General features: G+C 48.9%; 2 protein-coding genes across 6 annotated transcripts in view; one reads left to right on the top strand and one right to left on the bottom strand.

Moving 5' to 3' along the window:
• Positions 1-16,198, top strand: part of LOC128335746 (55 kDa erythrocyte membrane protein-like) — a 52,686-nt gene that overhangs the window by 23,207 nt on the left and 13,281 nt on the right. For 2 of the 4 annotated variants that reach the window (XM_053274473.1, XM_053274472.1), the window contains exons 1-4: positions 1,137-1,194; positions 1,653-1,736; positions 7,633-7,718; positions 10,625-10,693. In XM_053274473.1, coding sequence (XP_053130448.1) covers positions 1,152-1,194; positions 1,653-1,736; positions 7,633-7,718; positions 10,625-10,693 — 282 coding nt within the window. In that variant the 5' untranslated portion in view covers positions 1,137-1,151. Of the gene's footprint in view, positions 1-1,136; positions 1,195-1,652; positions 1,737-7,632; positions 7,719-10,624; positions 10,694-16,198 lie in introns of those variants that run through there. The other 2 variants (XM_053274474.1, XM_053274475.1) reach the window with 2 other exon arrangements.
• LOC128335748 (uncharacterized) lies at positions 804-3,645 on the bottom strand. 2 transcript variants are annotated; one of them, XM_053274477.1, is made up of 5 exons: positions 3,472-3,645; positions 3,171-3,247; positions 2,273-2,335; positions 1,920-2,148; positions 804-1,087 (listed from the first exon to the last, which is right to left on the bottom strand). In XM_053274477.1, the coding sequence occupies exons 1-5, from the start codon at positions 3,513-3,515 to the stop codon at positions 1,060-1,062; spliced, it is 441 nt and encodes a 146-aa protein (XP_053130452.1). In that variant the 5' UTR covers positions 3,516-3,645; the 3' UTR covers positions 804-1,059. The 2 variants fall into 2 exon arrangements, with proteins under 2 accessions (XP_053130452.1, XP_053130451.1); XM_053274476.1 differs by having other exon boundaries at positions 1,954-2,148.

Below are 16,198 nucleotides of genomic sequence, written 5' to 3'. Positions count from 1 at the left end.
CTTTTTCCCTTGGGAGGAAAGGCTCACCCTCCCACCCTATTTTTGTTGGCTGTTTATAGTATTTAGAGATAGTTTATTAGAAGGATAGGTCTCAGCTGTAATGGTCAGATATTGAACTGTCCAAACAGCCTTTCCCAAGAATATGAGGAAGGGATTTGTACTTAAGTTCTCTTCTCCACCAGACTTCTAGTGATCACAAGGGCTTGTTTCAGGCTCGCCCGCACACTTCCCGCTAAACTCCTGCAAAACTCCAATGACCTGTTTGCTATCCCTGTTCGCTATTCTCTGTTTGCTTTGCTCTCGGTCCTACACCTTTTGTGTAGAGAGTAGTCTTCCAACTGAGACACAGGATGTGAGTCAAAGGAATGTCAAAGGAATGTGGGGCCTCCCCCAGCCCTAGCTGACTCCACCCCCTCCAGGCAGTGACAAACAAAAAACACTGGAATTTGCTAGTCCTTGCAAATGCTAACCCTTGCAAATGCTAGCCCTGGCAAAGAACACACACACACACACACACACACACACACACACACACACACACACACGGACTTATCCCTTAAAGAGAAACCAGCCCCTGAAAATCTCCCCTCCTCCTGTTAGTTAGTTTGCAGGGGGGTAAGGCTAGCTGCTTAGAAAAGTTTGCTCACCTCCCCAAGATGTGTCTGCTCTTCACAGAGCAGTCTTCCAACTGAGACATATAACGATGGCACACCAGAATAGAAAACCAGGAGGATCTCCAAAACAGAAAGCACACCTCTTTTTTCACAGGCACTGTACACATTTATAGATCAGCAGGAGCCCTGTCCCCCCTGCCCCCCGTCACCGCATGCCAACTCTTTCTAATTCTGATGCTCTTTCCTGCTGTCTACACCCTCTTGCTCTTGTGTTTCTGGGTCGGGAGGACTGGGGTCCTGCTCTCTCTTCTCTTCCTCTTCCTCGCGGTCCTCTGGATCCAGCTCCTGCAGTGGGACTTGGATGCCCAGCCTTGCCTCTACTTTCGAGAGTCTGCTCTTGACTGTCTGCAGGTGGTCCCTGATTGTCCTGATGGATCTGAGGCAGTCACGGCAACTGCGAAGGTCCCTTTTGCCTGCAATGAGTAGGCAAGCGAGAGCACCAAGACTTGTGTGAAGCTTTAGCTGCCTAGATTCCACATGTCCCCCACTGCCCCACTTGAAACTCTACCCTGGCAAGCAGGTAATCCCAATTCTGCAACAAGAAAAACAGGATTCTGCGTTCGACGTGGTGAAATGGAGCCATGATTTCTCTTAGTTTGCACAATATATTCATATTTGAGATTGCCTCTATTGAATCTGGCTTTTAGTGCACCTGGACTCAAAAGTTGACCAGGGCTGCTCAACTTTGGCCCCTCCCAGCTATTTTTGGGCTACAACTCCCATAATTCCCAGACAACAGCCAGGGATTATGGGAGTTGTAGGCCAACATCTGCAGGAGGGCCAGAGTTGAGCAACCCTGGTCTACACTGACTGGCAGAAGCTCTCCAGGGTTTCAGAGACAGCATCTTCTGGTAGGGTTTACAGAAGGACATGGAACCTTCTGTAAGATAAGCAGGAACTTTCCCCACTGAACTATACCCCCATCACCCTTGTTGGAGAAATGCTTGCTATATTCACCATTTATTTGCTCTTTTCTAGGTCTGGGGAGGAACAAGGACAGTGAAGCTCCAACCTCAACCATCTCTTTTGCAACCATCTCTCTGGCCTCTGTGATTTCAGCAGGTCTCTTGCCCATCACATCCTTTTGAAGCCAATCTTTGCAACCTCCTTAAGGGCTAGAAACATGCTTTCATTTTAAAAAAATGAGCCGAGGTTCTCAGGAAGCTGGATTCTGTGGCCATAACCTTGCTCTGTGCTCTTTCTGCCTAGGAATTCCTGTGGAATTGCAGCTTACACGCCACGTACATGGGGAGGAGGGTGGACCTGCTTTCATGCTTACGCTCCCGGTGATGTTGGCTCTGAAACTCCCTCACAGCCTCCAGCTTCTGTGTTAAGACCTTCACGTCTGGATGAGAGAAAAGCGGGGCAGGGGCAGAGAGGGGAAAGAGCCCCCCTGCAGGCTGGGCATCTTTGGGGGCCAGGGTTTCAGCAGGCAGCGGGGTTGCAGGGGTTGTGCCTGGGCCTTCTGGGCCACCTGCAAGAGAAGAGGAAAAGGCAGGACTCAGGAAACTCTGCATGTGTGTGCGCGCGTGTGCGCATGCGCGCACACGCACGCACGCACACAAACTGGGCCGTGCTGGCCTCCTCATCCTGCTTACCACTCTTGGCTGCTGCAACATCTGCCTGGGTTTCAGCTTGGATGGGTGGCTGTGGTGGGCAACCTAAAATAAAGGCAGGTGTTATCACACAGAAATGGCAACACCCAAGATGCCCATTTCATAAAACTGTCTCCTCCCCCCCCCCCTCACTTTTTTTGCAGGATTGAACCTGGGACCTTCTGCTTTTAGTGCAGGGGCTTGACAACTGAGCTCTGGGCCCTCCCAGAAGCCTCTTTGGAGCAGAGGAGGAGCTGGTGGTCCAAGAGGGCCAAATCAGCTTGTTTGCTATTCAGCTCCAGCAACAAGCCCCCATCACAGCCTTTGGTTATAGCCTAAGCGGAGGTGTGTGTGAGGGTCCGCCTGGAAGCCACACACAGCCAGGAGCCATAGATGTCAGCTGAGGGCGGGCAGGCTGGGGCTTTGAGGTGGGAAACTGGGGCCAGGGAATCTGCCTAGACCAAGCTCTGAGGTTGCTGAACTGACCAGCCCATCAGCTGGTGCTGACCCTGCAGAGGCTTCTTGCCCATTGTTTGCTAAGTCCCTTCCATCTTGACCGGTGGGTTTGTCCAGTCAAGAGAGGTTTTGTCAACAAGATGCCACCAGGCTTTGATGCTCTCCTGATTAAGGCAAGTGGGGGAAGGCCTGGCCTGCTTACTGCCATGGAACGGAGAACAGTCAGATGTAACTGGTGGAGCTCCCCAGCTCCCCAGCCTCTGGCTGCAGCAGATGGTAGTGTTAGTAGTAGTAGTAGTAGTAGTAGTAACAACTATTATTATCCTGCTTTCCCCTGTGAAAAACAGGCACAGGATAGGATGGAGGTGGTCAGTTTTCCAGGGAGTGCTTTTTTGGGGATGCTGAAACACCATGGAAGTGAGCACATCCCCAAACCGCTTCTCACCTTCCCCTCCAATTGCATCCAGCCCATTTTCCTTCTCCTTTGCTTCCTTTCCTCCTTGCTCTCCATTTTCTGACAGCCTGCGTGTAAGAAGAGAAATGTCCTTGGCACCAAATGGCTGCATAGGTCAACTGTCAGCATAATGGTGGTGCTGGGTCCATTGAGGACACCCCAGGAAGACCAAGGGAGGCTTTCTGGAAGCTTCTGCCTTGGTTTTGTCAGATAGCGCCTGCCTCACACCCCCTGCTGGCCCACCCCCCTTGCTGGCCCACCCCCCATGGGTGATTCTCCATCCTGGTCTTGCCTGACTAAGCCAAGGAGCTGTTGAGTTTTGCATTCAAGATCCATTCTTCTGTGTCACTTTCATAACTGGATCTGGAAGAGGGAAACAATAGTACGAAATGCTTCTGAAACCATTCCCCATGGGTGGATGGACGGATGGATACAGTGAATGACAAAGAGGATGAGGAAGCGAGCAGCTTTGTGCTCTCCATGAATACAGCCAGCATGGTGGGCACCCAGAAACTCACTGTTGCATAGGAACATAGGAAGCTGCCATATACTGAGTCAGACCATTGCTCCATCAAATTTAGAGCTGTCTGCACAGACTGGCAGCGGCTTCTCCAAGGCTGTAGGCAGTAGTCCCTCTCAGCCCTATCTGGAGATGCCGGGGAGGGAACCTGGGACCTCCTGCATGCAAGCAGGCATGTGCTCTTCCCAGAGCAGCTCCATCCCCTAAGGGGAAGGTCTTACAGTGCTCCCATGTAGTCTCCCATTCAAATGCAGACCAGGGTGGACCCTGCTTAGCAAAGGAGATAATTCATGCTTGCTATCACAAGACCAGCTTTCCTCCCCAAACTAGCTCTGTGTTGGCCATCCAGAGAGTCTGCCTTCAGTTCTGTGCTAAAAGAAGCAGTTCTTCACTTTCTCCGCCACGCTCCCAAAGCACCCGCAGCATGCATTGTGATGCTGCCCTGAATGCTGCAAGTGACCAGCTTGCCCCAGTTAAAGCGGCCATGTAAGTTCAGATGCACCCACCATGAACAAGCAGTGACCGGGGAACATGGTTTGCACCACGACATGTGAGATCTGGCCAGGATCCTCCATGGAGGCATGATTCACAGGCAAGGTAAAGACTAGAAGGTGACCTTAACAACAACATATGAAACATTTTCCAGGAGCAAGCACCAGATATTTAGGCCACAGCTGGGGTTCTCAAACCTGAGTCCCCCACCTGTTGTACAACAACTCCCATGGTTCCCAGCCACAAAGGCCGTAATGATGGGAGTTATAGTTCGACATCATCTGGGAACCCAACTTTGAGAATCCCTGGGCTACAGAACTCCTTCCTTCCTTCCTTCCTTCCTTCCTTCCTTCCTTCCTTCCTTCCTTCCCTTCATCCTTCCTTTCAAATTAGTGCCTAGTATAATCAGAACTGGAGATTTCTCTCTCCCTGTCTCAGTATCTGCTGAGATGTCAGACCCATGGCAATGTTAACTTTTCTCTTCCCCATTAGAGGGATGGATGGGCATGAGACATTCACATTTGCCCTTAGAACAAAGATATGTTAAGGTTGGGAAAAGAGGCAGGGCTGGTGATGCTGATGCAATTCAGTGGCTGACATTCAGACACTTACTTAATTGTACTCCTCAAGAGTTACTCTAAAGGACTACTTCATTTCAATATGACTGCTCTGCAGTAATCTAGTCTGGATGTCAGCCAGTGAAGATCTGTGCTTTCAGAGATCAAGGAGCCGACAACTTAAGTACAGTTTCAATTGCCCAATTCCGTTCCAGTAGAACTGAGTGCTTTGCCCCAAGCCGGGAGAGTCTGTTTGCTTTGTGAAATAAGCCTTGAGGGCTCATTCTACAAAGCTCATTTTATCACAGAAGTTGTGGTGAAGTTTATTCTTCATGTGGTCATTCTTCTTTTTAAAAAATGAAGTATGAAGCTGACTTCAACTTGGTCCATCTAGCTTAGGATTGTCTGCACTGACTTGGTAGCAGCTTAGTGAAGCCTACTCTGACTGGCAGCAGCTTTCCAGGGTTTCAGAGAGGGTTCGTTCCCAGCTCTACCAGGCTGGAATACCAGGATTGAACCTGGGACCTTTGCTGTGCTGAGCAGGCATTCTACAACTGAACTGTGCCCCCGCCCCATGCATGTGCACACAAACTTCCCACCCCTGAGTGAATAGTAAATCCGAATGTGTTTTGAGCAAATGTACTCTTCCTGTGAGGATCTGGAAAATTTAGCTTTTATAGGTTGCTTATCCTGTTGAGTAATGTGTATCAGCCTTTGTACACTTTTGAACCCAACATGTTTGAACTCTCTTCTACTCATAGACAATAGCAAGCATTTTCTGCGCTTTGGAGGGTGGGGCTGGAAATACTCACTGGCCTTGGTCTGACTCCTTCCATGGTGCTGGAAAGTAGGGATGTGCAAATTGATTCAGGTACAAAATGATTTGTACCCCAATCTGGCTGATTCGGGTGATTTGTAGACATAACAAATCACCCCTGTGCTCAATTGCCCAGATTCGGGTTAAAAAAAAAATCACCCCAGTTTCAGACTCCCCAAAATTTGGAGATTTGGACATCCATTTTGTGGCCAAATTGGGTTGGGTGGTAGTGCCCAATGTGTGGAAGTTGAGGTGTTCCGGAACCTCAGACACTGAAAACAATAAAACCCAGTGCCCCATGGGCTTGTTGATTTCGGGGTGGTTGGCACCCTATGTGCACTACACCACAACCCGCTCTGGGCCACCCTGGTGCCCCTCAAGTGGAGTTATGGGGCTGCTGAAATTCTCCATTATTCCCTATGGGGAAAAGCTTAAAGAAGTGCAAACGTCAGAGAAAAATTAAAAATCATCCCTTTCACCAATTTATTTGAAATCTGGGTGGAAGTGGGCACCCATTGGGGCACTACCACCTGATCTACTCTTCTGCCCTCCAAACCCCTTTTCTGCCCTAAGTCTGCCACAAATTCATGCCAAATTAAAAAAATTGTTAAAAATCACCCCTTTGCCCAATTTCTTCAAAATCTAGCTGGTAGCTCCCTTCTACCCATTGGGCAGTACACCCACCATAACTGGGCCACCCTGGTGTTCCCCACGTGAAGTTATAACTAAGGCTGATGAAATTCCCCATTATTCCCTATGGGAAAAAGCTTAAAGAAGTGCAATCATCAATTTTAAAAAAATCACTCCTTTGCCCCATTTCTTTGAAATGTGGGTGGTAGCTTCCACCCATTGGGCACTACCACCCACCCCACTCTTTCATCCCTGGAACCCCTTTTTTTGTCTGAATCTATTTGGGTTCAGAAACAAATCGAACCTGGGCTGATATGGCGGTGGGGGGGCAGATTCGGACCCAAAACAAATTGGGAGTGACTCAATTTGAGTACAGATTGAATTTAAAAAATTGATTCGTGCACATCCCTACTGAAAAGGACATTCCCTGGGTGTTGTGGCAAGGGGAGGAAGCTAGCAGTACTAGGGAACAAAGCCTGGCCTCAGTTCCCCCACTGTAATAAGAGGATAGTAATACCTTACAATTACCATTGCCTCCTCCCACACAGTATGAGATGATGCTTCCTTCCTATATCGCTGCTGCCCAATATAGGTGTTTCCCATAGTCTAGGAAACATACCAGCGGGGATTTGAACTGGCAATCTCTGGTTTGCTTGCTAGTCAAGACATTTCCGCTGCGCCATTAGGTGGCATTTTACCTGGTTTTACTCCTGGTAAAAACCAGTTCTTTTGAGATTCGTCCTGATGGCTGCTGCTTCTGTCTATCTATCTATCTATCTATCTATCTATCTATCTATCTATCTATCTATCTATCTATCATATTATATACCACCTGATATATGTATCTCTAGGTAGTATTTATGACTTAACTTTTTTTTAAAAAATCCAGCTAGAATAGTTTTACCAGTTAAGAACAATTAAACCGTTTACAAGTTTTAACTAAAAGCCTCCTACTAAACAGGTGTGTCTTGAGTAGAGATGTGAAGGCCGTGTGTGTGTAATGGGGAAAATCTCCCCCCCTCCAGGAAACCCCTCCTCTGGTTTTTCCCTGGAAAAAACGTTTTTCAGGGGTGGTTTTCCCCCCAGGCTTTCACATTTTTCTAGTTTTGAGGGTTTTTTTAAAAAGCAGCCAGAGCTAGAGAAGCTCTTAGTTTGACAGGGAGCTCATCCAAAGCCCTTTGCGGAGTAGAAAGCCATATCGGTGAGTGACTTTGGCTGGAGAAGAGATGGCTTTGTCCTAAAGCAAGCTCCCTCCCTCCATCTCAGTCCCAACTCTGCAGTACGGAGACCATTAGACTGGCTTCCCTTTCGGAGTTACTGTAGGGATTAAAGTAACATAATCTATGTAAAGTGCTTTGAGCAGACAAACGCACTATATCAATGCTAAACATTTTAATTTTATTTTAATTTAATTTAATTTTATTTCTACTCTGGCAGGCTCCCTTCACATGGGGGATGAGATCCTAGAAATCAATGGGGAAAGTGTCACCAACCACTCTGTAGACCAGCTGCAGAAGATGTTGGTAGGTACAAGAGCAGGGAAGGAGGGACCTGGCCTTCCTTCCAAGGGTGGTTGTCCTCAGGGATGGGCCCTTTCAAGGAACATATGATTCTGCCTTATATGGAGTCAGACCACTGGTCCATCTAGCTCAGTATTGTCTTCACTGACTTGGAAGCTCTCCAAGGCTCCAGGCAGGTGTCTCTCCCAGTCCTACCTGGAGATGCTGTCAGGGAGTGAACCTGGGACCTTTGGCATGCAAATACTCTTTTACTGAGCTTTGGCCCCATCCCCTAAGCCAAGGCCACTCAACTTTGACTTTCTAGCTGTTTTCGAACTCCCATAATTCCCCAGCCACAGTGGCCAATAGGCAGGGATTATTAGAATTGTAGGCCAACATCGGCAGTTGCGTAGCTCTGTCCTAAGGGGAATATCTTACCGCGCTCATTTGTAGTCTCTCATCCAAATGCAAATCAAGGTGGGCCCTGCTTAGCAAAGGGGACGCTTCAGGCTTGCTCCCATAAAACCAGCTGTCCTCCCCGGTGAGGCAATCACCTTGGGTGGCAGGTTACTGAGGTGCTCCCTGCTAACTGGGGAAAGAGGCGCTTTTAAAAAGTGGCAATTATCTTTATTGAGCAGAGGAAGAGCAACGGGCCCTATCCAGTGGTCCCTCTAATTTCTTTCATCTCTGTGAGGAATGAGTTTTGTTCTGAGCAGCAGTATCAAGGCAGTGTGTGCACACCTGCATTCAGAAAGGGGCCTTCCTGGTTCAACCTGAGCGGGATCTAAAGTGAACTCAGCGGATATCCAAAAACTTGTGAGCGCGCACACATGCGCACACCTTAGAGGGGACAGGGGCCCTCTCCACCCCCAGCACAGCATCCCTCCAGTGGCTGTTGCTGGTGTCTATCTTATGTTTCTTTTTGAGATTATGAGCCCTCTGGGGACAGGGAGCCATTTTGTTTATCTATTATTTATCTACGTAAACTGCTTTGGAAACATTTGTCGAGAAGCAGTACTATAAGACTCACTTTTTTCCTCAAAAAATATCCGCCAAAATTCAGGAGCGTCTTATATGTTTTAACAGTTTAATATGTTAAAACTCTGAAAAACTGGATTAAAATTAAGGTGCGTCTTAAAGTCGGTAGCGTCTTATAGTCCGTAAAATACGGTAAATGTCTGTCGTAGTAGTTGTGCCAGCAGGGCAGCGTGGTGCCTCCTCCGCAGCCATTGAAGCAGCTCTTTGGGGTTGAGCTGTCCCTTGTAAGCTTTGCAAGGAGTGCCTCTCCTCACACTCTTGCAAAGCCTGCAAGAAACAGGAGAGGAGGCTGCTGGCCACCTTCCTCCCTCCTTGCCTCCGGTGCCCCTTCCTGAGCTTGCAAGGGGGCTGGCCCCAACCAGCACAGGGCAAGGCATCATGTTGCACCCTGCCTCCGGTTGTGCCGTGATTGCCCAGCAACATCTGGGGACCCAAGTTCAGAAAACCCTGCCCCCAATTCTGACCTGGGAGAGCCCTCGGAAGATCTGTGGCCTGGTTCCCCTGATTTGTTTAAATAAATAACACAAAAGAAGCTGTGGGGGGCTCCAGGTTTCCTCAGGGCTGCCACGCTGTGTGTGAGAGGGAGAGCTGTTTTCTCCCTGTAGTTTTTTTTTTTTTTTAATGTTATTGAAATCCTCTCTGTAAAGTTACAATCAGCCCTGCTCTGGCGGAAAGGCCGGTACCTGTTTTGTGCTTGTATCCCACACCCGGCCCCCACTGCCAGCCAAGCTAATAGTAGCTGTGTTTGTGTGCAGGCAAACAAGTCCACATCCCTGTTCAGGGGTTTCCAGATGTTGGATTCCTACAACCCCCATTGTCCACAGCCAAAGGCCACTGCAGCAGGGAATGATGGGAGTTGTAGTCAACATCTGGAAATCCCTGGGGGGTGGGTGAGATCGGGGAAATGGTATAAGGTTAAACCAGGGCTGCTCAACTTAGGCCCTCCTGCAGATGTTGGCCTACAACTCCCATAATCCCTGGCTACTGGCCACTGTAGCTGGGGACTATGGGAGTTGCAGTCCAAAAACAGCTGGGGGGCCTAAGTTGAGCAGGCCTGGGCTAAACCCTCCCGCATGGCACTGCTGCTCCAGTCAAGATTGGAGCCTCCCCTTCCCTGCTTTAGAGGAGAGACAGGTGATCCCACTGCTGCTCACTCACATCATGTCTGGTGTGACCCTGAATCATCTCTCCTAGCCTCCAGGCGACCAGGGTTATTAGTCTTAATCTCTCTCCCGTAGCATAGGGGGCTTGCTACTGCGATGAGGGGGAAGGCTGCTGCTGCCCCCTTGAATCGGCATCAGATGCATGCCAACACAGGGGGCATGGCCAGAATGGGGAAGGGGGGAAGCATGGCACCTTCCCTGCTCCCAGCTGGTGCTTTGTTTTCTGGCTGGGTGCTTTCTTCCACTCAGAGCAAGGAAGAGAAAGAGAGCACCCAGCTGTTGAGCAAAATGCTGGCTGGGAGTGGATGAGGGCCCATGCCTCACACTCCCAGACAGTTGTGGGTGGGAGGGGGACAAAGGAGTGTGCCCTGGAGAAGGGGCGATCCCCACCAGTGGTGTCCCCCAGTGCCCCAGGGCATCTGTCACCTTTGCCCAGTGGTGGCTATGCCACTGTCTCTCTCCCTCCTCCTTGGAACCGCTAGCACTGTGTCCAACAAAATTTGGAGGTGGGGATGAGGGGCGAAATACTGGATCCTGTTTTGTAAGCAGCTGCTGTTGACTCATGCTTGAAGCTGAGTTTCCAGCAGCTGGCTGTAAAGAGGGCCATGGCCCTCGCCTTCTCTCGCTTTCAGAAGCAACTGGCCACATTCACGATACGAACACTTGGCAGAGTCCTGGGTTCCGTGGGTGCTCTAGAGTTTGATTCTCTCCCTTTTCTTTATCCTCTAGAAAGAAACCAAGGGAACGGTCTCCTTAAAGGTCATTCCCAACCAGCAGAGCCGCATGTCTGCCCTCCAGGTAGGTGGAGTTTCCACCTTCGAGGTAGCAACAAAACAAAAAATCAAACATGCTTGCCTCTGATCAGAATTCTGCACCCAAAAGAGCTAGATTCTGCATGCTCTATAAATTTATAGAATCCTAGAGTTCCCTAGAGTCGAAAGGGGCCTTGGAGGTCTCTAACCCCCTGCACAGTGCATCGAATTATATCTATTTCTGCTTGTTTTTCATTGTTTTGCTTCTAGATATGAAGAGGAGCAAAAACAAAAAACAAAAAACCACAACTACTACTGATGGAACTGCCTGCATCAGTGATCTTCACTGTGTTTCAAGTGGGGTGGGGGGCACTTTGGCAAACAACCTTTTGTGCAGGAGCCATTTCCCATGGATTCCATACAGTACTGTGCTTTTCTCGGTGCTGGGAGGGCCCTTGGGAGACGGAGCCCTCTGATAAAAGGAGCCCTCTGATAAAAGGAGCCCTCTGATAAAAGCTCTGGGAGGAAAGTGCTGGGAAGGGCTACACTTCCCGGCACCCCATGCACACCTACCAAGGTGGTGCAGGGGTGCGAGGAGGGCTCTGTTTCCTTTAAAGACCCCTTCCACACACCCTTGGCCCTGGGCAAAGTGAAGCACTGCATGCTGAGAATGGTAGGATTGTGCAGAGTATTCCGCTTTGGCCCAAGCTTCATGCAGGCCCACTAAACAATTAGATGGGGAAGGAGGTGCCCTTAGAGTCGATGGGGGCTGCCACTGGCTGCTGGGCCATGCAATATAGGGAGAGGGCTTGTTTCCATCATTAACCCGCTAACAAGAATTCATTGAGGCCTTACACAAAAGAACACTGGAAGTAGTAGGGTTGCCCTATTCTGGTTTTCCAAATCCAGGCGCCTAATTTGCCTATTATGTAAATTGGCCAGAAAATAATTTCTGAGCAGAAGAGTGACTGCTCGTTTTTGCTCCACAACTCCACTTCTACAAGGGCTGGAGCTAAGCTTTTTTTGTTTGTTTGTTTTAAATGAAAGCTGAAATCTGGGAGAATCTGGGTGGGCTAAGCAAGCTGGGTGAGATCTTTAAAATCTGGGTGAAACCCAGAATTTTGGGGGGCATGGCCACTCTAACTGGAAGTCCTACTTGGTCCCCCCAACTCAAATGCTATATTCCTGTCAATTTGAATATTTGAAAATACATCTGTAAAGGAGAAATAGCTTTCCTTGTCGAACAGCAGGGATGAATCGGCGAGGGTGTCAGTGATTATTAATGGATGTGCTTGCTTAACTGGCTTCTCAGGATAAGGAGGAGGAGGCATGCAAGGCAGAACTGTAGGCATGTCTACTCAGAAGTAAATCCCATTGAGTGCACTGGGATATTACTTCAAGGTATGCCCAGTACTGCAGTCCTAACTGGTCTGGTTCAGCCAAAGAAAATCCTTCTAGTCTGCATTTCCCCCCACCGAAATGGCCAATCAGCAGAGCATGAGGCCTATGGCTTTCCCCTGTTGGTGAATCCTGGCATCAGGTATACTGCTTCTGGAGGTTCTTATCCCTGGAATCTGGTATCAAGAGGTAGGCTATATCTGGACATCAAGGTCCATTCAGCTCTCCTCTTCACCATGGGAGCTGAGCAGAACCTTCATGCTGAGCTAAACACTTCCCCTCAGAATGTGCCTAGTCCTTGGTTTAAAGCTGCAGCAGGCTGTAGCTTTCACTGCCTCACAGGGTTGTTGGAGGCAGCCCTGCAGTTTTGGTTGCTCCTGAAACTCACAAAAGAACATACTTTTTCACAGAGCACGTACTTCATCTGTGTAATTTTCTGCCACGGGATGTGGTGATTGCCACCCACTTGGATAGCTTTAAGTGGGGTTTAGACAAATTCATGGTGGACAAGTCCTATCACTGGCTACTAATCTTGATGGCTAGAGACTACCTCCAGGATCAGAGGTAGGTTGCCTCTGATTACCAGTTGCAGGGGAGCGACAGCAGGAGAGGTGGCATGCCTCCATCTCCTGGAGCTTTCCTAGACAGCAGGCTTTAGACTTTACTGCAAGTTCAAAGTTGCCCCCTCCCAATGCAAAATGTGGATTTTAAAACTCCGGATATAAATCTGGCTACACTCTTAACGCACAATAAAAAACCCAAATTGTGTGTGAAGTGCTCCCCGATAGCTCGCACTCAGGGGCGTATCTAGGGTAGGGCAGGCAGGGCACGTGCCCTGGGTACCACTTGAAGGGGGTGCCATTTTAAAAAATTAAAAATAAAAGACCACCAAAACCAAAATGGCCACTGCACATGCTCAAATGACCTCTGTGAGGCCCTAGGCCATGCCAGGCCTCACAGAGGCCATTTGAGCATGCACTGTGGCCATTTTGTTTGCAGCGGCCATTTTAAAATATATATATATTTTTAAAAATGACCACCGCACATGCTCAAATGATCCCTGTGAGGCCCTGGAAGCCAGTGGGGGGAGGGGGAACCTTTGCAGACCCCCCAAGGCCTTTTGGAAGCCCCCCGAAGAGGCTACAGTTGAAATGTGTTTTTTTTAAAAAATTACTATAAGTCACTGTACACATATTCAGTTTGGCATTATGTATAGAGAGTTTCTTGCTCTCTTTCTCTCATTTTTCTCTCATTTTTCTATGTATAGAGAGTTTCTTTCTCTCTTTCTAAAATACTAGAATATATTCCAAGCAGTGACACAGTTTACTCTGCATATCCTTTAATTATTTTCAGAGTATCTGGGAAAAGCCAAATTCTCCATTTATTTTTAAAACTGATGTAATAGTGATGCTACAATGCATAGTAGAGATTTAGACAGGCAGTTCTGTTTAGTTTTCCAGTTACACCTCCACATAGTATTTGGGTATTTCATGGCCCCAGCATACTGAAATTTGTAGTTTTCCAGCATTTTTTTGTCTGGCTACATCCGCTGCTAAAGTTTTTGAAATATTAAAAGATGAACAAGCCTGACTTGTATTTTTCAGCTGATATGGTAAAGTTATCTTAAAGATGGGTGTCAGATGTTCTGACAGGGGGCGCAATTTCAGTGCTTGCCCTAGGCGCTATTTCCCCTAGACACGCCTCTGCTCGCACTTACCCTGGACTTGGGGGTAAATTTGGCTGATATGTGAATGGCCAAATTTACTCCATTGCAGAGTAATGGAGTAAATCTCCTCCATTGCAGAGGAGATGTGAACTAAAAGCCGGGTGTGAAAAACTTCCTGGTGGTTTGGCTTCCCAAGGCATCTGTTGGGCCACTGTGGGAAACAGGGTGCTGGGCCAGATAGGTCTCATTCCACAAGGCTGTTCTTTTGTCCTTATCCTCCTTGTATAGGCAAGGCTGAAAAGCTGTACTAATACAATATTAGTAGTAGTAGTTAATAGGTCTACAGTATATGCGCTCCAACAAGCACTCCAGGCTAATCTCCAGGCATGGATGGGGTTGCCCAACAATGATGCTGCATGATGAGACCTTCTCTTTCACGCAGTTTTTGTCACAAGCCAAAGCTTCTGAGGTTATGGAAGGGAGGCAGAAGTGAAGCATGGCAAAAGGGGCTTGCAGTCCTGGACTTGTGCTGCTGTTGCTAAGGTGATGTGGATGTCTGGTGTTGCTTGGCTGCAACTTGTCTGCCTGGCCCATTAATTCCAAGAGAGCAGCAAAAGAGTCTTGCGACACCTTGAAGATAAGCAGATTTATCACGTTGCAATCCACCCGTTAGTCACTGGACTCCATTTAGAGATCCATGAATGTGTCTCTACCTCACTCTTGATAGAAGGCCTACACAAAGAAATATGATTTTGAGAGTCTTGCTCCAAAGAGACCACACGGATTGTAGAAGGTCACACACACACACACTCTGCTTTCTCCTCTTTCTCTATTCAGAAGTGTCCCATTTGAGGCAATTGGAGAGCTGTCTTATTTTACTGATCCATTTGAAGTTATGATGTATGTCTGGCAACAGGGCTGTAGATGTTGTTTGTTTTATGGTAAACTAGTATTTTGAAGCCCGTTATAATAACGGGCGCTAGCCTTTTCCTCTCCTTTTTTTTTTTTTAAAGTATTGCCGCCACCGTTGCCGCCGAAGTCCCACCCTCCCTCCCTCCCAACTTCCGAAACCACCTTACCCCGGCCCGTGAAAGTTGAGGAAAGGAAGAGCTCAATTGAAGAGGGAAAGAGGAGCTCGCAAGCAGTGCTCCTCCCTCTACAAAGCCTCTTTCCGAACTGGCGCTTGGGGCGGAAAGGACGCCTCTTGCGTCCTTTCCGCCTAAAGCGCCAGTTCGGGCAGAGCCTTTGTAGAGGGAGGAGCACTGCTTGCGAGCTCCTCTTTCCCTCTTCAATTGAGCTCTTCCTTTCCTCAACTGTCACGGGCCGGGGTAAGGTGGTTTCGGAAGTTGGGAGGGAGGGAGGGTGGGACTTCGGCAGCGGCAGCATTTTCGTCTCCCTGGGCCGGTCTGGACCCCCGCCGCCATTCCCCCTCCTGCCACCCACCACGGCCCGTGTCTCCGGCCGGGCCAGCCACCCAGGGCTCTGGCGGGCCCGCCACCCGCCGCGGCCCGCGGCTCTGGCTGGGCCCTCCGCTGCCCGGGCCCATTCCTGTCTTCCTGGGGCGGCTCTTTCTGGCCACCCAAGATGTTTGGTGGCTCCTGGCGCTCGGTCCTTTGCCGCCGCTAATGGCCGAGGCGGCAGCTCTGCCGCCGCCTCAGCCAGTCTCTCCCTCCTCCGCAGTCCCGGCTTCTTCGGGGCGGCCGTTTGTGGCCGCCCAACATGGCCGCCGGGTGCTGGTGGTCGTGTCTCTCTTGGACTGTTCTGAGCATGCTCAGAACAGTTGAGGCACGAACGCACGCTTGGTGTCCGTCCACGGATGGACACCAAGCGTTTTATTAGAGAGGATAGTATACTACACACATGCATGCACACAATATTATCAGGGCTGTGTGTATCCTTCATTTTTAAAAAATGAAAATTCTGTATCAATAAATAGAATATGAATTCAGCAACACAAACTGTATGCAAATAAGCAAAAGTAATAAATGTGCCCTAGAATTTTGTTCTTCCGTGCAATTTCAACTCATTGGTTCTAGCCCTGCCTTCAGGACCAACAGAGAATGTTCCTTCCTTCTTATGTTGCACAGCCCATCAGATGATGATCATCTCCCACTCAGCCTTCTCATCTCCAGGCTGACATACCCAGCTCTTTCAAGCTGAGCTTTCCTCATAGGACTTAGTTTCCAGACTCACCATCTTTGTTGCCTTCCTCAATCTGTTCCAGATTATCATACCCTTCTTAAAAAGTGGTGCCCAGGAGTAGATGCAGTATCCCAAGTGATATCTGATCAGCACAGAAAAGAGTAGAGCTATCAGAGCTATCACTTCTCATGATTTGGGCACAGTTAATGAGGCCCAGGGTTGCGTTAGCGTTTTTAGCAGCTGCACCGACTGCTGGCTCATGTTCAACTTGTGCCCAGTTACCCTTCTTATAGGGATGGGAAAGTTAGTATCTAGGGCACTAAAGCCTCAGGTGAAATCTTGCTG

Source organism: Hemicordylus capensis, chromosome 11 (assembly GCF_027244095.1).
Source record: "Hemicordylus capensis ecotype Gifberg chromosome 11, rHemCap1.1.pri, whole genome shotgun sequence".
NCBI classification, from domain to species: Eukaryota; Metazoa; Chordata; class Lepidosauria; order Squamata; family Cordylidae; genus Hemicordylus; species Hemicordylus capensis.
Note: the sequence above shows the minus strand (reverse complement) of the source record. Positions and strands in the feature narration are given on the sequence as shown.